The sequence below is a fragment of the Puma concolor genome, chromosome A3 (assembly GCF_028749965.1).
Source record: "Puma concolor isolate L17-30 chromosome A3, mPumCon1.1.hap2, whole genome shotgun sequence".
NCBI classification, from domain to species: domain Eukaryota; kingdom Metazoa; phylum Chordata; class Mammalia; order Carnivora; family Felidae; genus Puma; species Puma concolor.
The window spans coordinates 123,534,513-123,560,017 of NC_141669.1; the positions used below are offsets into that span (position 1 = coordinate 123,534,513).

At 45.4% G+C, this 25,505-nt stretch overlaps 1 protein-coding gene across 16 annotated transcripts in view; it reads right to left on the reverse strand.

The window, feature by feature from the left end:
• Window positions 1-25,505, reverse strand: part of PTPRT (protein tyrosine phosphatase receptor type T) — a 1,080,869-nt gene that overhangs the window by 403,820 nt on the left and 651,544 nt on the right. For all 16 annotated transcript variants that reach the window (XM_086702238.1, XM_086702233.1, XM_086702237.1 and 13 more), the window contains exon 8: window positions 13,455-13,751. In XM_086702238.1, coding sequence (XP_086558364.1) covers window positions 13,455-13,751 — 297 coding nt within the window. The remainder of the gene's footprint in view (window positions 1-13,454; window positions 13,752-25,505) is intronic.

Below are 25,505 nucleotides of genomic sequence, written 5' to 3' on the forward strand. Positions count from 1 at the left end.
ATCAGTCTGAGAGACCTAACCTCTTTACATTATTGATTCAATTCCATGTGCATGTTCTAGCCCAGCATTTATTTATACATTCTGGCAAGAATGTGGATTAGTGTTTTATTCTGTTTTTAAATCTTGCTTCTTGCCATAATTCTCAGGGGATATTTGCTTTGAATTATCAGATCAGTCCCTTTTAATAAGAATGAAAGCATCTATCCAATAATCTTTCTTTATGCAACCTTACAAGAGGTAGATTGAGATGGTTTGGTGGGTCAAGATATGTTCTGCTAGTGGGGTGTCTGAGTGGCTCAGTTGGTTAAGCGTCCGACCTCGGCCCAGGTCATGATCTCGCAGTCCGTGAGTTTGAGTCCCATGTTGGGCTCTGTCCTGACAGCTCAGAGCCTGGAGCCTGTTTCAGATTCTGTGTCTCCCTCTTTCTCTGACCCTCCCCTGTTCATGCTCTGTCTCTGTCTCAAAACTAAGTAAACGTTAAAAAAAAAAAAATTAAAAAAAAAAATGTGTTCTGCTAGTGATTATATGAGTACTGGTTTTAAATATTTCTAACCCAGAGGGAAAGGGAGGAATTTAGATACATCCATCTATCATTTGGCTAGCTAGGAGGTCTACCTGGTTGAAGGTGGGAAGGGGAAGGTTTGAGAAGGAAAATAACCAGGCCATATAGTACATCTTTTCAGAGAGAGAGAGAGAGAGAGAGAGAGAGAGAGAGAAGAACGAACTTTTTTGGTATTTTTAAAGGCAGCTTTAAGTCATCTAGGACACTGCCCCTTCCTTGAACTGGAGCATCTCTTCCCAAAGCTAGCCTTTCATTAAATCCCCCTATTTTCCTTATTCACCACATGCAGGCTTGGAGTGAGAGCTCTCACTCTCTGCAGTGTAGACTGGCATATGAAGAGGCCATCTCCTGCTCTCTAATCCCTCACTCCATCCACCAGCTCCATAGCCCAACCTTGCCTTCAGCCTGGTCAGCCAGAGTTTGAGGATATTAATGCAGGTTGGACCTGTAAGTCTACCCCCTTGGGCCCCCAAGGGTGAGGAAGGGGTTTCTTTCGATGGTTACAGCTCAGTCATCTTTTCCCTATTTATACCTGCTTCTTCCAACAGTGCGTTCATTCCTTCCTTCCAACGTGGGTATGGCATCATCTTCTAGTTCTCAGGGCAGGTTTAAAGGTGTTCTTCTCCAACAGAAAAACAAATAAAGAAACTGATCCCATTCACAATTGCACCAAGAAGCATAAAATACCTAGGAATAAATCTAACCAAAGATGTAAAAGATCTGTATGCTGAAAACTATAGAAAGCTTATGAAGGAAATTGAAGAAGATATAAAGAAATGGAAAAACATTCCATGTTCATGGATTGGAAGAATAAATATTGTCAAAATGTCAATACTACCCAAAGCTATCATCTACACATTCAATGCAATCCCAATCAAAATTGCACCAGCATTCTTCTCGAAACTAGAACAAGCAATCCTAAAATTCATATGGAACCACAAAAGGCCCCGAATAGCCAAAGTGATTTTTGAAGAAGACCAAAGCAGGAGGCATCACAATCCCAGACTTTAGCCTCTACTACAAAGCTGTCATCATCAAGACAGCATGGTATTGGCACAAAAACAGGCACATAGACCAATGGAATAGAATAGAAACCTCAGAACTAGACCCACAAACGTATGGCCAACTAATCTTTGACAAAGCAGGAAAGAACATCCAATGGAAAAAAAGACAGTCTCTTTAACAAATGGTGCTGGGAGAACTGGACAGCAACATGCAGAAGATTGAAACTAGACCACTTTCTCACACCATTCACAAAAATAAACTCAAAATGGATAAAGGACCTGAATGTGAGACAGGAAACCATCAAAACCCTAGAGGAGAAAGCAGGAAAAGACCTCTCTGACCTCAGCCATAGCAATTTCTTACTTGACACATCCCCAAAGGCAAGGGAATTAAAAGCAAAAATGAACTACTGGGACCTTATGAAGATAAAAACCTTCTGCACAGCAAAGGAAACAACCAACAAAACTAAAAGGCAACCAACGGAATGGGAAAAGATATTTGCAAATGACATATCAGACAAAGGGCTAGTATCCAAAATCTATAAAGAGCTCACCAAAGTCCATACCCGAAAAACAAATAACCCAGTGAAGAAATGGGCAGAAAACATGAATAGACACTTCTCTAAAGAAGACATCCAGATGGCCAACAGGCACATGAAAAGATGCTCAACATCGCTCCTCATCAGGGAAATACAAATCAATATCACACTCAGATATCACCTCACGCCAGTCAGAGTGGCCAAAATGAACAAATCAGGAGACTATAGATGCTGGAGAGGATGTGGAGAAACGGGAACCCTCTTGCACTGTTGGTGGGAATGCAAATTGGTGCAGCCACTCTGGAAAACAGTGTGGAGGTTCCTCAGAAAATTAAAAACAGACCTACCCTATGACCCAGCAATAGCACTGCTAGGAATTTACCCAAGGGATACAGGAGTACTGATGCATAGGGGCACTTGTACCCCAATGTTTACAGCAGCACTCTCAACAATAGCCAAATTATGGAAAGAGCCTAAATGTCCATCAACTGATGAATGGATAAAGAAATTGTGGTTTATATACACAATGGAGTACTATGTGGCAATGAGAAAGAACGAAATATGGCCCTTTGTAGCAACATGGATGGAACTGGAGAGTGTTATGCTAAGTGAAATAAGCCATACAGAGAAAGACAGGTACCATATGGTTTAACTCTTATGTGGATCCTGAGAAACTTAACAGAAACCCATGGGGGAGGGGAAGGAAAAAAAAGAAAAAAGAGGTTAGAGTGGAAGAGAGCCAAAGCATAAGAGACTCTTAAACACTGAGAACAAACTGAGGGTTGATGGGGGGTGGGAGGGAGGGGAGGGTGGGTGATGGGTATTGAGGAGGGCACCTTTTGGGATAAGCACTAGGTGTTGTAATGAAGCCAATTTGACAATAAACTTCATATATTGAAAAAAAAAGTAAAGTTTACCAACTGTAAAAAAAAATAAATAAATAAAGGTGTTCTTCTCTCATTTCTTTGGGAAGGTAGTTTAAGAATCAGACCACCACCTTTAATGGAAACTCTCACTTTCGTCCTGTAGACCCAAAAAACAGCATCGCATCATGGCAAAGGCCGCAGGCTGAGGCAGACTGCCCAGGTTTGTGTCCTGTTCTTGCCATTTCTGGCTGTGTAACCTGGGGCAAGTTGCTTAACCTCTTTGCAGCTCAGTTTCCTTAAAGTAGGGATAAAATAGTACCTGCTTCATGGGTGCTGTGGCGCTTGAAAATATTCACACAGGTAAAGTGCTGAGCAAAGGGGCTGGCACAGAGGAAGTATTACTCTGTGTTTGCTCCTCCCCCTGGTCCCTCACATCCTGGAGAACACCAATTTGCTTTTCTGCAGAATCAGGATTATTACTATTTTCCTTGGTGTTTTTGCCTCCATTCTTCCCGAATGGTGTTACACAGCTAGTCATAAAAGCCGTATCTTCCCATAACTTACTGAGTATATTAAATAGCTTTTGACAAGCACCTTCTGATTTCTATGGTAATTTTAAAATCTATCTTGTCTCTGAGGACTCGGGATTCATTCATCCAATAACTTATTTATTGCATGCCTATTCTCTACCTGGCACTGTTCTAGGTGCTTGAAAATACCCAGTAAACAGAAAAAACAACAACAACAACAAAAAAAAAAACCCAGACTCCTCAGTGTGCATTCTAGTGAGAGAAGCCAGATACTAAAGTGTATGGTGAAATATGTAGTATGTTAAATGATAAATGCTAACGAGATACGTGAAGCAGAGAAGAGGGACAGAGTGTGGTGCAGGAGGCTTCCAGTTGTTCATAGAATAGTCAAGCAGGATCTCCCTGAAAAGAGACATTGACTTGAAACAGGTGAAGGAAGCAGCCCTGTTTGTTTAGGGGAAGATCATTCCAACGAGAAGAAACAGCACCTACAAAGGTGCTGAGGGGGGGACACAGCTGGCATATTTGAGAACAATGACTGGATCTGTGTAGTAAGGCCGAGGTAGAAGGAGATGGGGTCTGAGAGGCGGCCAGAAGTAGAAGTTGTGGCCACGTGGGGCCCTGTGAGCCACTGCAAGGACGTGGACTTTTAATCTCAGTGATGTGAGAAACCGATGGAGGGTTCTGAGCAGAGGGGTGAGGATATGATTTGCCTGGTGGTTTAACAAGACCGTTCTGTCTGCTAAGCTGAGAAAAGAGTGTAGGGGCTAGAGGGGAAGCTGAAAGATCATTGAAGGACTATTGCAATAGTCCAAGTTGGAGATCACAGTGGCTTGGAACACAGAGCTAGCAGTAGAGACTGTAAGCAATGGTCAAGTTCATGCTATTTACTGAAGGATGAGCCAAGAGAACGTGCTGATAGATGGGATGTGGGGAGTAAGCAGGGCTGCTGCTTTGCACAAAGCAAAGGGGTGCCAACCACAGAGAATCCAGGATGAAAGGTATTTAGGGCATCGGGTGTGATAAAAGTGAACAATCAAAGCTTTTGACTCAAGCCACTAATAAAAGGCAGTTGCCATTAACTGAGATGAAGAAGACTGTGGGAAGAATGAGTTTGGGGGTGGATGAGGGATGATCAGGGGGTCAGCTCTAGACGTGTTTAATTCCAGAGACCGATTAGCAATCCAGCTGGACAGGCTGAACAGGCAGTTGCTAAATGACTCTGGAGGGCAGAGGAGAGGTACCGGAGATACTGATGGGGGAAATCAGTGTGTCGTCGGATTGTAAAGTCAAGATAATAGAGAAAACAGGGGGGGATCAGTGGGGATCAAGGGTCAACAAACTATGGCTATAGCCAAATGCAACCTATGGCTATAGCCACATGCAACCAGCTGTTTTATAAGTAAAATTTTACTGGAACACTGGCACACATATATTCATCTCTACTGTCAGAGTGAGAAATCTGAGATGGAGGTTATAGAGGGAATACAGGTGATTCTAAAACGGCCCCCTGCCCATGACTAACAGAAATTTTGCAAAGATTCCCCGCTTTGGTTTTCTTCTAGTTAACTCCCTCGATTAAAAATCTGCCTGCCATGTCTGATATTGGCCACACACCACCGAGTCTGTACTCTCGGCAGAAAGTAAGTCCAGTGCTTTACATACAGACCTTCACGTAGAACACCCTAAAGGGATTGATGGTATTACCACCCCCAATCCATGGACAGGGACACTGCAGTGCCAATATGAAAGGAATTTAAGCAGAGCTGGGTAACAAAGTAGTGAACAGAGCCTGGATGTAGCCCGGATCCTTCTGGCTGGAAAGTATTTTCTGAATCAGCCTTTTTTTCCTTATTCCGGTAGATGTGGGTTCAGAACTGCTGAAAGGCAATCTCACTGCCTGTGAGTAGCAAAGCCAGGTCATCTCAGCCCCACACTAAAGCTTTTTTTTTTTTTTTTTTTTTTTTTTGCCACACCACACCACTGCTCCACAGGTCACGATGTCCTTCCAATGAAGCGGACTTACTTTCTTTGGATTCAGCTGGGTCTCCCCTCCCGCCCCTACCACTCTCTCTCATCATGAAAAGACTTCTTGGAGAAAGATTCTTTTTCCGTCTTATCTTCTAATTCTGTGTTACTTTAGTCTTCTTTTTTCTTTATAATTCTTTAATGAGTCCACATATTCCCTTCCCACAATTTCATTTCTTCTTGTATCTAACAGCAAAGAACTTTCCATCCTTCTGACAGAGTTCTACAACAAAGGTTAATTACTTTATAATTTCATTCCCTTAAAAAAAACACACTAAAATTGCTAATTTTAACTGTGCTTCTTGTCAGTAAGTTCATGTAAATTCACTGTAATTAAACCAGATGTTTTCTTGTGCCTAAAAGTCAGGTGGTAATTTAAAGGAAATTTTCATTTCAACATAAAGGGGGACAGAGTGTAATCAAGGAAAGTTTTATACCCTCCTCTCCTCTTCTCCTTTCTTCTCCCCATTTTTCTATCTGGAAAGTGGGGCTGATAATTGTGAACTCTGTGGGTAGCCGTGTAAACAAATCATATAAGAGCTCCGAGCCCTGAAGAGTCAACAGAGGTTTCCTGTCCTGTTTACCTTATCTAGGTCTTTTATTTGTTTTGGGGGGGGGGGGGCGGGGCTCTCCATTCCAGGTGCCATATTTGTTGGTTAATTGGTTCATAAAGAGACTCAGAACTTAAGAAAAATCAAAATAACTTGAAAATGGTTTGAAGGCCACCAGAATCTGTTAAGTGCATCTGATGGAGACAAGACAGATTTCCTAGTCTTGGTGAAGGAAAGATATTTTTTTTCTGGGTAAATGTTTACATGTTGTCAAATATATCTTTTTAATGGAACTATACAGTGGTAGGTTAGTAAATGTTTCACAACCAACTTTCCAAGAAAAACAAAAACACCAACAGGTCTGCCAATTATCCATGGTGCACATTCCCCACCGTGACCAATTTGGAGCAATGAATATGATATCACAGAACTAGGAGGTGGAGACAGAGGCTAATGATTAGCTCTAGCAAGCCACTATGAGTTGGTTTTGAATACAGATAAAATACGTCACATATATCCTCTCCTTCTTAAACAGTGTATATAAACAAGATCCTGTGATATGGGGAAGAGGCATGGACTTTGATGTCAAATATTTATTCACTCACCAGACAGTCAATGAGCAACTTACTAGCTGTTTGGCAGGCAACAAACGTGTGTGTGTGTGTGTGTGTGTGTGTGTGTGTGTGTGTGTACACATATGTGAACACACACAGTATTTCAGATGATGATGAATGGCACAGAAAAAAATTAAGCACAGAGAGTGTTGGGGAGGTTTTGGTTAGGTTACAGGATTATCTAATAGATGGTCAGAGAAAAAATTATGGGTAAGATTTTGGGATGCATTCATTTGTTCTGCTACTTGTTGTGTGGCAACCTCAGACAGGTTCCTTGAACTCCCTGAACCATGATCATATCAATAAACACCTTCATCACAGGATTCGGCAACTCACTGTAGGAATGAAGGATATCAGCACAACACCTAGGTCAACACAAGCATTCAAAAACCACAATTGCATTTCACCTTACCTTTTATACTATCTCAAGGCCATCTTTGTAAAACTCTAAAATGTACTGAGCTCTAATTAAACAATGTGTTCAGACTTGCTAAGATGTGCATAGCTTTACACCCTTCCACTAAATGACTCTGGACTGTTATTTATTGCCTTGCTGTTATTGCCTTTTATCCTTTTGTCACTTCCCTCTTCTTGATTTCATGTGCTGCATGTTGTTACTATACATGCACCTGTCCCTAGCAACATACAGTGTCCTTCTAGTTTCCGATGACCTGAGGAATGAGATAATAAGACGTCTACAAATGCACACAAAATACAAGCACTCATTCCCAAGACATGTCAGTCTTTCCTATAATGCAAGTACATTTACCATATTATATGAAATAATATATGTATTATATGTGATTAATCATATTTTATATAGATTATATTAATATAGTATGTACATATTAATTATAATCAACTATATTTTATACACTTATTATAAATTATATGGGAGCCTACAATTCCTTACTGCAAAGTAGGAGAAATAATACTGTTTGCTTGCTTTCTCACATTTGGTGTTAAGAGAAATGCATCTACATTGCTAGCGAAAATGTAAAACAATACAACTTCTGAGGAGGAGTATCCGTCAACATCTAACAAAACTGCGTGTTTTTTTACCCTTTGACTCCAGCAAACCCACTTGCAGGAATTTACCATGAAAATACAACTCCACAGATACCAAAGTAAGTGCAAGGCTATTTGCTGTAGTATTACTTTTCATAGCAAGTAATGGGAATAACCTAAGTGTCCATAGGATGCTGCTTGAACAAACCATGTCATATGCACATAAAAGAGTCTCCTACAGCTATCAAAAAGAGTAACACAAATCTGTACAAACAAATATGGAGTGATTTCCAGAGTATACTAAGTGAACAAAGCCATATGATGTGGAGCGCATCTGTTTTGCTATCTTTTATATAAAAATAAGAGAGGAATAATTTTTACCTTTTGTGCAAAATGAACTATAAGAAAACTATATCTGAAATGAATAAAAATGGTGGCCTTGGGGGTGTGGACATGAACAGTGTGAAAGAGAGATGGTGGCACTATCTCTGAGCATACACTTCTGCAGTTTTGACTTTTGAACCACGTGACTATTTTGACTTTAAAAAATAAAATTAAATAAAAAGGATGGGGGGAAGCGAGCCTTAAAATGGAAACAAATGAGCCTAAATGGGCCTCAAATTGATAATATAACCACAAAGAGAAAAGACGAAGCCTTTGAACACTGCATTTTGGCTGCTGAAGGAGAGAAAAGCTGAAAAGAAAATCTTTAACCTAATAAAGTTGCTTTCTTGTTTTTAGGGGGATTGGTACTGTACTTCTGAAACTGTTTTATATGTATTGTATGAAGAAGCAAATGAAGAAATGTGTGGATGTTGGGAACCAGAGTTCTCACAGTGGGAGGAAGGAGAGATCTGTATAGAATGAGGGTGAACACAGAGGAATGAATCCTGAGGTGATATGAATCAGTATGACTTTGTGATTTAAAACAGATAAATTATATTCCTTTTCCTTGAAAAGTCTAGAGGCGGTAACACCCCATCGATCACAGCTAAGATGTATTTCTTAGTGCCAAAATACCACTCCCCACTGAAAGCAACCAGAAATCCTTAGATAAGTGGTTGACTTCAGGTCTGGGGCAGAGATATTACAAGGGTGGTCTAGAATATTTTGTTATGCCAGAAGCAAGGAAGACTAATGAGAACATGTCAAAAGAACCTAGGAGCCAATCTGAAGGGACTCCCACTAGCCACAGATGAGATAACGTGAGCACCAAAGAGAATTATAAGTAGTGCTGGACTTTAATACAGAGTCAAAAAAAAAAAATGAGGAGGGGGATCTCTGAGTCAGTAGGGATACTAAAAATGGGGAGGGAGATGGGGAGAGAAAACCCTTCTATAACGAAGAATGTTAATTAATACATGTAGAGGGAAGGACAGATTTAAAATTCACTCTTTTGGAAATACCAATGTAGTAACTGATTCAGGCGAGGATTGTCAGGGAGGCTAAGACCGCTGGGTGAAAAGTGTGTGGGGAACTGGGTAGTCAACAGACCTCACAGGGCCACTACACAGATTGGCTGATTTACAAAGGGACAAGGACCACACTTAGAGTAGAGGAACCTATGTATGTGAGCAAATGCAGCATGTCAGGGGCTTTCTGACATTATGTAAGTCTTGATATGATACAGTGAAAAGTATGCATCACCAACTCATGGGGCATTTTTGCCAAAAATGTCTCATTTTCTGACTTTGTCACATAAAATCATGCTTAGCATTATTGGAAATGTGAATATGGATTATTTGTTTACTTGATTATTTTTAAATTAATGCTAAATTTCTAAGATGTCCTATAGTGTTGTGGCTATGTAGGAGAATGTCCTTACCCTTAGGTAATGTATGCTCTCAAAGAGTTGAGAGATCAGATGTTGGGACTTCTGCAATTTACTTTTCTTTATTTTTTAATTTTTATTATTACTTAAATGTACTTATTTTTGAGAGTTCATGAGCAGGGGAGGTACAGAGAGAGAGAGAGAGAGGACAGAGGATCCAAAGCGGGCTCTGTACTGACAGCAGTGAGCCCGATGAGGGGTTTGAACCTACGAACCATGAGATCATGACCTAAGCTGAAGTCGGACGCTCAACCAGCTGAGCCACCCAGACGCCCCTGCAATTTACTTTTAAATACTTAAAAATATTATGTATTTTTATGTGTGATATCTCCACGTCAAACATACCATACACACATATGAATAAGAAAATGTAGCACAGTGTTAACAAATACTAGATCTAGGCAAAGGGTTCACAGGTCTTCTTTGTCCTACTCTTAATTCTTCTATAGCCTTGAAACACTGCAAAATAAAATCTCAGGTATAAGTCACCACGCACAATACACCTATTCGTGCCTAGCACAGGGTAGGTACTCAATAAATGGTAACCAAAGTGAGGCCATCATCAAACCGATTTTATCTTTAAAGGCCTCATATATTCCATTTCATAATTGCAACTACGGTCTGGGGAAAGGCAGAGAAGCAAGCATTAAACAAGTGAGCCACGGTTTTATCTGAGTCATCTGTGGAAACAGGGAAAGTAAAGAACCCATTTGGTCTCCTACCTACTTCCTAACTGATGCAACAGGGCTCGGCAGCCACGGCTTCTTTCATAGCCGCGGATCACTTCATAGGCCCTCAAAGGCACTGGGGGCCTGAAATTACAAATTCTGCAAATTCCCCAGAAGACAATTTTGAAGCACAGACAAAAGCAGCACGAATCCAGTCAGCTCAATCCGAGAGCCTGCTCTTTGCCTCTGTGAGAGGGGTTTCACTTAATCAACCAGAGCCATGATCTATCCGGTTTGTCCTTGAGGTGAATGAGCTCCCAGCAACGGAAAGGGTGCTTCTTTCCTCCTGAGGAGGAAGGGAACCTGATTCTGGCACATAGAGGGGCCTACTATCTTCTGAGGTCTTCCTTCAGCACAGTGGTTCCTGAGGTGGGGCCTCAGGATGGCTCTAAGACTGAGGACCGAGTCTTGGGTGTTGGTGTTTTTAATATGATAATGTCCACACGTCTCTGTAGAACAGGAATTGATGTTTTATTAATGGTGCTTAATTAAAGTTTAATTTCAAAGCATTGCTGCTCTCGAGTTATTCTGATAAAGGCTTTGTGATATTTCCCCCCACCCCTGGTGACAGGAAGGAGAAAGGGAGAGGTTGAGGCATGGCTTAAAGATGGGACTTGGGATTTCCTGTTGTAGATGTAGGTAATCCTCCAAAAGCAGCCTGAGGCATGAAGAGCATCCTGGAAAACATACCCTGAGCTGCTCCTGGGCCAAACCCTCTCATCCAGGTTGAGTCTTGAATTTTCAAGCTGAGTTTCAACGGTGGTGGCTCCTCCTTAACAACAACTTGCTCCTGAACCTCCCTTCCTGCCCTGGTTCTGCTTTTCAGATCAGGCACTGACCAGATCACCACTCCTTGAGAGTCTAGGTCATATTTTCACCAACCAACTGGGAGTGCGTGTCGAGAGTTCTAGAGAGGATTCCTAGGGCAGATTAATGGTCTCTCGGTTGCTTGTGCTTTGGGATCTTTTGTCAGACATATTTTTTTTTTTTCTGTGACTTAATCCAAAACGTGGCAGCCACATTCATTGGAAACCTACAATCTGCTGGACATTATTCCAGTTTCTTTATGTACCACTCCTTTCAATGAGCATAAAAAGCCATCAGGTGGCCACTACTTCTATCTCCATCTGACAGGTGAGGAAACCAAGGCACTGAGAGGGTAAGCAGCTCATCCCAGGGGTGGTCCTCCAGAGCTCACCTTCTGTTGCAGCTCATCCTTGTACGTGCTGGAGGAGGGGCTGTGCGTTTCTCAAACAACAGAGCCATCCAGGAAAGGGCCGGCAGCTTCACCTGGAGCCCAACCCAAGGCCGCAGATCCTGAGCTGCAGACAGAAGCCCAGAGGAGACGCCCACCCCTCCACTGGGGGTTGCATGAGAAGGGGTTCACAGGAAGCATACACTCAGGTCATCGGACAAGGTTGGTCCAGGGGAGACTGTGTCCACAGTGGACTGAGGTTCAATGCAAGGCAGGAAGGTGGGAGCAAGGCGACAGAGGCTGGGTCTCCGCTGCAGCTACTACCCAGAAAAGCAGTCTGCTGGGGTTGCAAAGAGTCGTTGCGATGATGTGTTTAAAAGGGGGGTCACAAAGGGTTTGCAAGTAGGTGGACTGTGTAAAACGTCCAGTCGTAAGACGGGACTTGGGGAAAGGAGAATTGGGGAACAAGATGTGCAGAGTCTGGCAGTTTCCTCTGTGTCTTTAGGGGACACTGCAGCTGAGGATGTGAGTCTGGACCCCAGCAGGGGCCACCACTCTGGGTCCTTGGCCTTGCTTATGTGAAACAAGAGTGCCAAGTGGGACTGCATGCAAGAGGCTCTGCCTAGAGGTCCTGAGGCCCACCTGGGTCAAGTGGAGGTAGCTGCCTCATGTGGCTGACAATGACAGGGCTCTGATCCCACTCCTTCTGACCCCTTTGTACCATCTTTGTGCCCATGGCCTTCTGTCTGCATGTGAAGACTGCCAACACTTCCTGAGATTTCCTTCCCAGTCGTCCCTCTGCATCCCAGCCCCAACCATGCTGGCTGCTCCCTTCCCTGATCAGGGGCAAGAGTGATGCATGACCTGCCCTGCAGACGAGGTCACAGTCCCCTTTGTTGGATGTGGCTTAAAGCTCTACCAAGTGTGATTCCAAGGAACTAACTAAAGATGCCCCACAAAGCCAGAGACAGCTTGGCTGGAAGGAAAACTGAAACACAGCTGTTGAAAAGTGCTTTTTAGAGAAGTCCTAGAAGCAGCAAGTTCTGTACTCCCCTAAGTAAGGTAACTGTTGCAGTGGAGTTACATGCAAAATGCGGGGGGGGGGGGGGGGTCAGGGAAGGAACACCCAAGTCAGCTTGGGGCAGTCAGGGAAAGCTTCCTGGAGGAAGGAGCATGTTGAAGATGAACAGAGCCTGTCCCACAGACATGGAGGGATGGAACAGGACAGGACGGAACGACAGAGGGTGGGAAAAGTGCTGTGTTCTAGGAGTTACACGTGGCTCTGTGTTCCTGGAGTCTTGAGGTAAGAGGCATGTGGGGAGAGAAATCACACAGATTCATTAGAACCTTGTGTGTGTGTGTGTGTGGGGGGGGGTGGGTGGGAGTGATGGGGGGCGAAATGGAGGCTCCCAGGCTGACTTTGGGTCTTTATTTTTACTTACTGGATGTAGTTCACTGAGATGAGGAACACAGAGTGAGAAATCAATACAGAAGGGGAGATTGGTTCATTTTCGGATACTTTGAATTGTGTCCTATGCCTGTAGGACGTCCGGGTGAGTACTTGGGTCTGGGTGCATCCAATGTGTGTGCTAAGTAACTTATATGCATTATTATTATTATTTTTTGTAACTCTTGGAGATTCTAGAGTTGTCTGACTCCCAGATTCAACGCACTTAATACAACTCAACAATGCCTCTCTGGAGGCACCGGTGTGGTTAAACACTGGACCTAGAAGGTGCCATAAAGTGAGAAGAGGGATGGGGGTGCTGAAGGGTCAAAGCTGAGTGCACAGCTGTGTCTATGGAAACAGCACCCCCTGGAGTTGTGCAATGCACAGCCTATGTGGGTCTTCATGGAAGACCTTGGAGAAGAGGCAGACATAGAGGAGGAAATTAAAGGGAAAACGAACAGGAAAACAAGCACCTCATCACTGATAGGCGAGGCCCCGTGACAGGTTCTGTACATCCCGCTCCCAAGGAGGCAGCTGCCCTCACTCACCGTCCTCCTCTGTTTGCACCACCAGCTCCTCACTCTCCACCCGGCCCTCGGGGTTGGACAGCAGGAGCCGCAGCCGGATGGTCATGAAGGGGCGCAGGCCTCGCAGGGTATAGTGGGACGAGGTCTGGATGACCTCTTCGGCCTCGTACTGCTGCTGGTTGAACACGTACTGGTACTGCACCGTGAGGTTGTAGCTGTGACAGCGGGTCACCGCATAGCCAAAGGGTTCCCACTGCAGGGTCAGCTGCCGGGCGCGGATGTCCACAATCTCCACGTTCTGCGGGCCGTGCACAGGGTCTGCAAGACACGCATGCAAGACACAAGGGCTTTGAGAGTGTCAGGAAGCGGGCAGTGGGTGTCGTGCTCAAACGGGGGAATAGCCCTCCAAACTTATCTCAGCCACTGCCTGCATGATTTTTTCCACAGAGCATGCAGTTTAATTAACATTTTTCTGTCAATCAAACTCTTTTTTTCTTACTTAAATGCATGCATCTAAAAGATAACACTTGCCATACAGAATTGTTAACCGTCAAATATAAAAAACACCACAAAATTATTACATTCTTGAAGGTTCATCAGGGTACTCCCGAAAACCACCCTGGGTACCATCAATGGCACACACAATGCTCCAGGGATGCACTAATTTAGACGGTTGCTGGAGTTCTGATCTGCCTTCTATTTAATCCAGCCACATCCTCTCCCCTTGGGAAATCAGTCCCCTCTCTCCGGTTAACTGCACTGAGATGTACAGGCTGGAGATCCAGCCACATGCTCGGCATGCAGCACTCAGTCTGTCCAGATGGTCACAGGTACCGCTGACTTCTTGCCATTTCCCCTCTTTCCACTGACAACACAACTCATTATTTCCTAGGTTCCTATGACAGCCCTCGACCTCCTTTCTCTCCTCTCTACTTCTTTCCAAACAGGCCCCTCCAGAGACATCGTTCTGCAAGCAAATACGGTCATGACTTCACACACTAATGCTGTGTCCCACGCCATCCTTCCCCATATGGTCCCAGACCCCCATATATAACATTCGCTGTCATATTTTATTACAAATATTCTGTTTACACTTCATGCAGGCATTTTTGTAAAAAACGGTTTATAACAAATGAAACACTTAAAAAAATCCCCACATGTGCAGCTCATTCTATAAAGCTTAGGCATTTCTTACAACAGAAACATAACTTCTTTTGTGATGAGCATCCCCATAAGTTCTTGTGTTGAATATCTTAGCTGGAAGTAGTTAAGCACAGACTAGAGATTTATTCAGTATCTTCCCTCCACACTACTTTAGGACTTGACCAAATTCTGTAATTTCTTTGGGTCCATTTTTTATTTCATTTATAAAATGGTGATAGTAACAAGTAGCCACTCTTGCTGGTGGCTAGCGGGGGGCTAAATGAAATGTTGCTTGCAGAGCAGTTAGAATTGTACCTGGAACTTAATAACCACTCAAAATATGGTGGTTTTTCTTTTGCAGTGATAGGAACAGTGGGAAAAGAAAAAATAATAAGGATGCGTATGCTGTCTCTACTCTGAAAGTCTTCTAAGTGGTAGTGCTGGGCAGCATCCTTCTCCAAAAATGATGGATTCTATCATCCCTCCGGTCCTCTCAGAGCATTTAGGGGTAAGGTTGCCCCTGTGCCAATGTAGCAGTAAGAAAGAAGGCAGGACTCAATGAAAGCTGATTTCCTGGATCTGTCCCTGTGGGGAAAATGTCCTGTGACTTGTATCAGAGCCTTGCCAAGGAACATACTTCAAAGCAGTCTTCTTTTAAAAAGGATGCCCAGAAATGTCAGGGAGCCGGGAAAACCGGTCCGGACCTGCTCACGCACTGCTGGGGACAGTGAGCAGCCTGGCTCTGGAAAGACTGAGGAGTTCACGGTCACTCATGCAGCCCAATTATTCATGTTCACAGGTCCTTTGTGTAAAAGAGAGCCAGCGTTCCAAAAGCAAACGGGTGACTTTGAAAATGTGACATTGAACAAGCTGTTGCTAAGGGTCCATTGTGCTGAGCCCACACAGAATAGAAGGTGAAAGTGTGGTCCCCATAGTGCGGGGGGGGGGGGCAGTTATGATCTGGTTTGGTCGCCTGGTTTAACAAGTCCTGATGGCGTGAGAACCAATGTACAGGCACAGGGTGAGCAAAAAGCTACTTGCCGGGGAGGTCTGTGCATTCCCACCAGCCTGGCCCAGCCGGAGCCTTTCTGCAAGTCCAGATCCTGGAACTGTCCTGGCAGGGAGGCCCCCCAACCCTGCTTAGGACCCCATGACACTCCTCCTCTGGGTGTGCCTTCAAAACGGATGCCACACCCCAGTAAGGTAATCGCTCTCACAGCTCTCTTACCTCATCTTAGAAGGAGTACAGGCATATTTAAGACCCTTTTAAATCCAAGACTCGTCCATTTTGTTAAACAACTTTAAATGTACCACAGCCCACGTTAAATATTTTTTGGAATCTCCAGTGTGCCCCTGCAGCACAAATGAGACAATAAAAACAAAACACCTACTTGATGGCCAGCAGCCATGGTGCTGGGTTCTATCACCTGCATCATCTTGTGACTCTGGAAGGGAGGGGCTGACTGCTAGCCCCACTTTACAGTGGAATAAACTGAGGCCAGAGAGGTCTAGGAATGTGTGCAGAGCAGCAACAAGACCAGCAAGTGGCAACGTGGGGTTGTGAACTTGTGTCTATCTGACCACATGCCTAGTGTGCAAAGTCAGAAGACGTGCATGACCAGGGGGGGTCTGGAAAGAGAGCACAGGTGCTTTGTGTGCCCCCAAGGGGAATGGACCCCGCCTTTCCCACCTCTCTGGCTCTGAGGATCGTCTTCCCCTCCCTGCTGGATTCGGGCAACAGTCTCTCCAGCTTTCGCTCCCTGTTCACTTTGCCTCCTCTGTGAAGACGTCCTTGCTGAGTCCCTGGGCAGAGTACAGTGCCTGTGTCTTTCTCATCCTATTAACTGTTCCCTTCCATACTCATCATTTTCCACTGTGGCAGCTTTTTAAAAGTTGGCCCTGCCCACTAGAAAGTAAGCCCTGTGAGAGCAGCACAGTCTGCTGGCCCCTGCAGCCCAAGCCCTGCCCAGAGACGCACTCGGGAGGGCCCCAGGGAGTCTCAGGCCAATGGACGCTGCATTCTGTAGACCCCATGGCCATCAGTGAGGAAAGCATCTCTAGTCTCGTCTGTGAGGAAAACAAGCTCCGTGAGTGGAAATGACTGAAAAGCCGCATAGCGAGTGCACAGCTGAGGTTTGAAGCCCCTGAGGGTCCAGTGCCTCCACGTGTGCTGCACCGGGATACCACGGGGCACTGAGACCAGGGAAAGGCATCAACGTGGGCACCCCACAGTCAGCAGGGACCCGGGGAGGATGCTGGGAGGAGGCCAAGAACTGTAAGGCAGAAATGCTGGGCCCTCAGGAGCCGGGACCCGCTGGAGAGGGTGGGGCGGGACTCCATCACACTCAGAGCTGAGTTGCCCACTGGCCTGTCTTTGCACCTCTGCTCTCCAGCTTCTCCAGAATCCTCCCCACAGCTCACCTGTGCAGGTAGGCGCTCAAAGCACTTTTCTGCTCCTCTTAAAGGAAGGAGCCGGCAGAGGCGCCTTTTCAAAGAGGGCAAGGGATGGTGCGAGCCTGACACACAGCAGAGACTCCCTCCAGAGCGGGAAGGTCAGGGCGCTGGGAAAGTCACTTGCCTCCTCTGAAGCACATGCCACTGTCACCAGACAGGCCGCGGGGAACAGTGGAGCGGGCAGAGCACGGCGTGAAGCCAGACTCTGGTGCTCACTAGCTGTGTGACCTTGGGCAAGGGCACTTCATCTCTGAGCCTCTGTTTCCTCTTCTATAAAGTGGAAATTATTGCGCGAATCTCAGAGGGCCATTAATGAGTATAAAATGAGCTGTAAAGGGAGAGAGAAAATTGCCTCTAACAGTGGGCATTCCTCTTAGAGAAAATGGCCTTTCTTGCAGAAATGCCTTAAGAAGTGTATTTGAAGCAGAAGCTGGATTCCCAGGGCCGTGGGATCAGCTGGGCTCAGCCTTCAGAGGAAGAGAAAAATGACTCCACTTGTTGCTGGCATTGAACAGGAAAGGATGTGGGCGAACAAGACGGCAGAATGACATCTGGAGCCCAGTGTGACAGTTCCCCGTGTGACTCCTAGCTCAACAAGGTCCTCAAAATCCACAGAAAGGGCTGAGATCTCCATGCCTCCCTTGGTCCAATGAAACACCACTTGGGAACAAACACAGGGAGCAGAGACAGAGGGGGCTTGGGAAATATGGCCACGTGTGTTACTGGTACCCTGAGGTCCCCAGAGCACGGAAATTACAAATCTCAAGGAAAGCTCAGCTCCTGTGCGCAAGGCAAGAAGACCTCTGGCAGACGTGTGGGTGAAAGAGTTTTGTTAAGTTCAAGAACTACCATTCTAGAAAGGGAAAGACAGTGGCTCCTGATCATATAGTAACTCTGGGCTAGGTACCTGCAACTCTCTGGTATAGAAAATCCAGGTCAACGAAGGGGTGTGCCTTACCCAGGGCCACACAGCCAAGTCCCCAGCTCTGGGCTCGTACAGCACTTCGCACAGGTGTCCAGCCCACTCAGCATTTGCCATGTTTTCTAGGAACTGCTTGTTCATTTATCTGTCACTCCTCCCAGGCTGCCAGGGACCACATTCTGTTTGTCCAGTAACCCCAACACATGGTAGAGGGGCTGTCGAGGGGCCAGTTCATGTTTATTAAACTGAGATGAACAGATGGTGACCTGTTCTTGGGAACTGAACTCGGACCCAGTTCTTGGGAACTGACTCCACGGTCCCAGTTTCGTCCCCTCTGCGACGTCCCTGAGTCTTTAAGGTGGACATGTTTATTTTTGCATTCAAGCAAAAGAATGTCCTGAAATCCGACACAAGGAAAACTAGTTTTCAAAATGTTTGATAGAAGTATTCATGCCTTCAATCCGACCCCTCCCCCGCCAAACCTCAGCCTCCAAACCCAGCTTCTGCTCTGATAATTGTGTGTAGCAGGGAGAGTCTTGGGTTTACACTCAATTCGGTGCAAACAAGTTGGAAATTGCTGAGAAAGCCTTGTGTGTGCAGTGGAGATTGCTTTGCTGAATTTACATTCCCCGTGTAAATATGTCCAAGCGTAGAGGCCTAGGGTTTCTGCCACCGAAAACCACACCCATATGACCTTCTTAAGTAACAGCTTCCAGGCCTATGGGAAGACAAATAGTGGGGAGAGAATGTGGTTTGTCTGGGAAGCTGGGACATCTTCCTCTGATGAAAAATCAAAGTGGCTTGGCCTCTGGGTACTCTGTCTCTCTGCTTTTAGACCTGGCAACAGGAGCCCTGTCCTGAACCCTGCGCATTAAGGAGGCCACGCTGGCCGTCTTCGGCATGTGCCCTCCCCCGGCGCAGGAGTCAGGGGGTCAAAGCATCCACCTGGTGCCTGTGCTTCCTATTTTGGACCAGGCTCCAGGAACCCAGAATTCCCTGCCCCAAACTCACTTCCAGGGCCTGCGGGAACCTCCTGGTTCCGCCTTTCCAGATTCAGACCATATCCCGTGTGTGTGCATCCCTAGGCCCAAGGGGTAACCAAAGAATGGCTGTTTGGGGGAGGGTAGTGGACAGAATTTGGACATGAGGAATAAAGTCTCCATCCATGGTGCATGAGGCTCTTTGGGGGAGGGACAGAGTAAGAGGAAAGGGGAGGAAGAGGACCACAAGGTTCTATTTGTTCTTGCTCCAGACTCATTTGTGTTCTTGCATAGGTTAGGGCCGGGGTGTATGTGTGTGCGTGAGTCTGTGTGTGACTGACTGACTCATGCCTACAGAAGCTTTCTCACTCCTGCAGCTGCCTCTGGAAGGCACGCTGGTCCTCCTGACCTCTGATCGCTTCTCCCCGTTTGCACGCTAGATCTTACTCAAGTTCTATTTCTTCAAGTATCATTTTCTCCCTAATACCTGAGCCCGAGCTTCAACCTGTACCCTCCCACCTCCAAATTCCTCTCCTCACTTCCCACTGCTCACTCCCTACGTTGTGCTGGGAAAGGCGAGTACCACATCCTGAATCCTCTCATCCCTCCCTGCTCTTGCCCATGCTCTTCCCTCTGCGTGGGGGGCCACTGGCAAATCCCTAGCCAATACACTCAAGGCCCAGCTCCAGTACCAGCCTTTCCCTGTAACTTCCTCCAAAAGCCCTCCTGGCCCAGGCACAATGAATACTCCCATCATGTTTCCTTTAGCATATTAGCACATGTCCTCCATAACCCTTATCAAACAGCAGGTGAGTCGTTTATAGCTTTGGTTCATGTTCACCTCATCTGCTAACTTGTGAGCCCCAAGATCTCTTCATTTTCATAACTGAGACACACGGCTGCTTAATAAATAAATTAAGGAATGAATAAATACACAGAGGAAGTGATGACTGAAGACCTCCACACTGCGGGGGGGGGGGGGGGGGGAGCGGGGAGCGGGGAAGAGGTGAAGGGGTGAATCAGGGCTCTCTTTACACTCCACTTGCGAAGGGTAGTCATGCGGGTAAGTCAGAATGTCAGGCTTTTTTTTTGTTCTAGGCGGGCCTGGCTTCCACTCCTGCTGTCAAAGGCAATAGCTGTAGACTCTCCTAATGACCTTAATCAAGGCAGAACATCTTATTAAAAAAAGAGCAGCAAAGCAGATTTCCAAATCATGAATTTTCTATGTATTCATCTTAGCCTGTGGAGTTGGCTGTAACATATGTACCGTTCAAAGTTGAACCTACATTGAGATAATTTGGGGCATGGGGCTGAAAATGTGGAGGTGGATAGCTTGTATGTAAAATTAATTTTTTATCCATTTGGAGATGCAATTCGAGTTCCTTTCAAATTAAATTGCAACGAAGTCCTAGGCAGCTGGAAACATTATTGCTGGCATAATTTGATGCTGGAAGAGCAGTAATACGTTGACAGATATTTCGATGTGACCATTAATTTGCAATTTCTGCATGGAAATGATACACAGAGGGAGAAAAAGGTAAAAGGAACAAAATTAAAATCCATCTTCCTTCCGGCATTATCCAAACCCGCTCTCTTGCTTACTTTCCACCACTTCCTTTAATTTATTGCTGATGTTTGGTGGACAAGAATTTGTTGACTTATTACCACAGACATCTTGCAAAAGGAAGCAAGGACAGGAAGCCAGAGGCTTCACTGGAGAACGCTGGTGCCCTCAAAATCGAGGGTCACTGGGTCCTACCTATCCTGATAAATAGAATCCTGCACCACTGGAATATGTTACCAGTGAGAAGGTGATTCAGTTGCTATCCTCTTGTAGTGATGAAATAAAGAAGGTAATTCATTTATGTGTTCACTGGCTCATTAATTAATGAAAAACTACTCGAGCACTGGAGACTCTACGGCATAATGAAAACAACACTGGCTCTGCTAACACCTGGACCTAAAGCAAATCACTGTCTCATCTGCATCCATGCTGCAGTTTTTCATGCGTAAAACATGGGTGATACTCTGCCTTTCGGAGAAGGGGAACTAAGGAGACAGCCTCCACCAAGCTCTTGGATGGTACTTGACACGGCTGTATTCCCTCAAAGGCAGCTCCCACCGCCAGAAGGGAGGCAGGTAGAGGAGGCATGGAGATAGGAGTTCTGTAGGTTACTGGCCTAGTTCCCATGGCTTCATGCTTTTAACCAACTGTGGTTTGGAGCTGCCAAGCTCCCATTAATGCATGTGCAGATGCTGCTGTATCTATTCCTTATTTCTGCAACACATATGGAACCTTTGCGATGGGACAGGTGTGAGGGATGCATGAGAGTAAGACAGGTACTTTCCCATGAGACTCATGCTCTAAAAGGAGATGCAGACCCAAGTGTGAGGAATGGAATGACGAAGACTGAAGCACCCTTTTTTTGAGAGAGAGAAAGGGCGGGGGGGGGGGGGGGACTTTAAGCAGTTTCCATGCCCAGCACAGATCCCAATGCGGGGTTCAATCCCCTGACCTTGAGATCATGACCTGAGACAACACCAAGAGGCGGACACTTGAGCGACTGAGCCACCCAGGCGCCTCTTGGATCACCTTCTTGCAGGGGAAGTGCTGCTTTCCAGGTAGCACAAGGCAGAAAGACACAGCCTCATACTAGAAACTCATCTGAGCCTATTTAATCATGATTCGTGCACAACCCTTACATCCTTTCTTATAGACACCAGAAGCCACCAAAGAAATGTGAGGTGAGTGAAGGTTAATGATTCCCCCCACAAGTGCATTATTAGGTTATAATAAAAGCAAGCCTCAGGCCAAATTCTACTATGTCAATGACCACTTATTACACAAATGTTTATTAGCAAGCAGACACAGAACAGGTCAAACCATCTACTCTGTAAAGTGCAACGAAGTCTCAGAAATCTGTCCTTGCAGAAGTTGGCAAACATTTTTCAGGCAGACAGACCATACGCATACAGATGGGCGTGGCTGTTTCAATAAAAGTTTATTTGCAAAAACAGCCAACACCAGAGCTCTAGTTTGCCTGCTTCTGTTCCAGGGGCAAAATCAATTACCATTACAGTCACATTAGGAAACCCAGAATCCTCCTTATCCAATGGGTAACCAGGACTGGTTAGGAATCAATCATCCCTAAGGTTAAAGGCTAGAAGTCTTACTGGGTGCTTCTTCATTATGTATGTCTGGAAAGAGCTTTAAAAATATTTTGGCCAACTCACATATTTTGAATACCTTCAATTTCAGCAATTAGAGTCCACTCATAATATTATTAAGCTAGGCAACAGGTCTCTGATTTTAACCACAACGAGCAATTTCTGACATTTCATAGGCTCATTAACAAAATGAGGGTTGATGATTAAGCTATGGTATCAGAAACATCTGGGCAATGTAGCATAGTCTCTGAAGTAGCAGCTTCTTGACAGGGAAACCAGCAGACCTTCCATGGCCCGCTGACTGGAAGGCTGAAAGCCCCGGGTTTGACTTGTAACTATAGCTTAACACAGAACTCACCCACAACATTCCACTGTTAGATATTTGAGACTAAATCACCAACAATGTAACGTACAGTCTAGAAGCCAAGAAGGTTGTCTTGAAAGAGGGAGCCTTGGGCAAATGAGGAAGACAATTTAACCAGGTAAAGGTTCAAGGTATGGGGGGATGGGGGAGAGGGGCTACAGAGAGAGAAGATTAAACCCCAGGCAAAGGAGACAGCACATTTAAAGTTCAGGAGACAAGAACAAAGGAGAAAATAGTCATGAGGATGAGAACAGTGATCCCCCCCGCCATCCCGCACACATGCACACCCCTACACAGTGACGAGTTAGGCCAGTCTAGATGTTAAGCATTGTAACAGTCCCTCATACCATTCCTAAGAAGTGAGAGTAACAACTGAGGCAGCTGTAACAGCGTGGTAGGAGTATTCTTTGCCAAAAGTAAAGCAATGGGCAAACTCATTCTTTTAATAAACATCTCTGAGCTCCTACCATGTACAAGGCATTGTACATGATGTAAGAGTGAGCTAAACAGACAAAAATCCTCTCTGCCCTTAAGGGGATTATGTTCTAGTGCGGGGGAGTGCGTGTGTGGGGGGGGGTTATATAACATGTGAGATCATCATAAAATTATACAGAATGTCAGCTAGCAGTAAGTGCTCTAGAGGAAAAGCAAGTGGGGAAGGGAGACTGGGGGGTGCAGGAAGACTTGTGCCTAACACGTGACTTTGATTTTGGGTCCCGCTAGCCACTCCTTGATCTCTCCATTTACACTAAAGTCTTTGTAGACACAATTTAGCTTACAATACTTATGGAGCACCTATGGGGTGGCACACAGCTGTGACAAAAATAGACACAGTCCCTGCCTCTCCTGAGCTTAAGATCACTAGGAGAGACAGACGGATACGACCACATGGGCAGTCAGACGTGTGGGCTGACAAAAGTGCACACCGTAGTTAAGTGTTTTAAAGGGAACGGAGGAGGGGCAGCCTGGTGAAAATGGCAGTCAGGGAAGCAGGGTTCTAAAGAGTTGACAGGTGACTGAAGATTGTCACTCCTCCCTCCTCTCTCTACTCCTACTGTTCTCCCAGCTTCCACGGATTGTCCAGGCCTCACTGTTCTGGGAAAACTTGCTCTCAAATGCTTATCTCACCCACAGGTGGATGAGGGGTTGCTGCTTCATGTCCTCCCACAGAAAGACCCAGTGAACGAGACCAGGATGGAAAACAGGGTGAGACGAGGGCTCCTCCAAAGGCCCTATGCTGTCAGTCCTACAGCTAAGCAGCTTGGGGCATGGATGGGGAACCGGAGCTTCCAGGAGGACCTCAGGCCCAGAGTGAGCATGGCAGCTGCAACCCCAGAACACTGGGCTGTGTCCTGAGCGAGTGTCCCTTGCTCCCAACACTCCTATACTGTTTGGTGCTGCTGGGGATAGGATCTCTGCTCCCCCATTTGGCTGCATGCTAGTCCCAGCCCATAGGGGGCGACAGAGGGAGACGGTGAGGCTGGGGAAGGGAGAGCAGGCTGGCTCCTTCACCCAACTCACCCCACCCACCCCACCCCCACCCTCCTGGGAGTGAAGTGTGCTGCAGGGGTTAGGTGTGGTTTACAGCTTCTCCAGCAATTAAAGAGCCAGCCTCACTGCAATACCTCAGAGATGCCAGCACGTGCCAAAAAATGCTCTGTCTTCCCATCATTTAGATGGTTATGATTCCAGCCCATTCTCTTGGTTCTGTCCAGCCTAGCAGTGCCTACTTCCCACCATTGCTCCTACACTGGTATAATACCTTCATGTTCCCTTTGTACCTTTTCAGTGTTCTGGCCACTTCTTCATATACCGTTAACCAGAGGTTTCTAAACCTGCTCAGTTCACAGTGCTCTTGCGGTTTTGACAATTTTTCAAAGAGCTCCTCACCAAAGAAACACCTCACAGTTTTATTTATTCGTCCATGCAACTTCATAAGTATTTATATCCTAACTTAATAGCGGTTTGAGAAAACAGTACACACAAATCAAAAGACAAAAAATATTGTAATGTCACTCTTAAATAACCACAATTACTTACTAATGGGATGCATGCATCTGTTGAACACTGAACAAGCCACTCTTGTTTCCTGCTCCAGGGTGACTTGTGCAATACTTGCTTCTCATCATACGAGCTACTGGAAGCCGAGCTTTGCAAAGATACAACAGCATCAAAAGGAGTGTAGCTCAGTCTAATGCTGAAACTTTGGACCACCTCTGCTTAATAGTTTGTGCAGTGTCAGACAAACGATGCTGTGTTTCATGTGAAATAAGTCAGTCAGAGAAAGATAAATATCATGATTTCACTCATATGTGGAAGTTAAGAAACAAAACAGGTGAACATAGGGGAATGGAAAGAAAAGTAAGATAAAAACAGAGAGGGAGGCAAACCATAAGAGACTCTTAAATACCGCGAAGAAACTGAGGGGTGATGGGTGGGTGCATGGGCTAGATGGGTGATGGGCATTAAGGAGGGCACTTGTTGGGATGAGCACTGGGTGTTAGATGTAAGTGATGACTCACTAAACTCTACTCCTGAAACCAATTCTATACTATATGTTAATTAACTCGAATTCAAAGAAATAAAATAAAAATGAAAAAAATTTAAAAGTACATTTTAAAAATAAAAAGAGTAAATTGAGTTCTCTAACATCTTCCAATAGTGACCAATTAGTTTAAAATTTTAAAGCATCATTATGCACTTGTGGGTGTAAATAAATTCGATAGATTTTAAACCCCCCCATAAAAAAAAGATTAAAATCTAAATGTCCTCATGTGATACCTTTCTGAATTCACTGTGGTGTCCCAGGCTGCCCTCAGCGCAGTTTGAGAACCATGAGAGAGAACAATTCCTTACAAGCAGTCCTCTCTGTTAAAATCAGCGGTGTGATTTATGTGCTAACTAGGCCTTGACAGATGCAGGGCCCAACTGCCTAGACTTCATGAACATTCCATGTCCTCATCCCATCTCCCCCAGTGCTCCATCCTGCCTGGGTACCGCCTGACCACAACCTGATGTCCTAGCTGGTGGCACTGTACTTC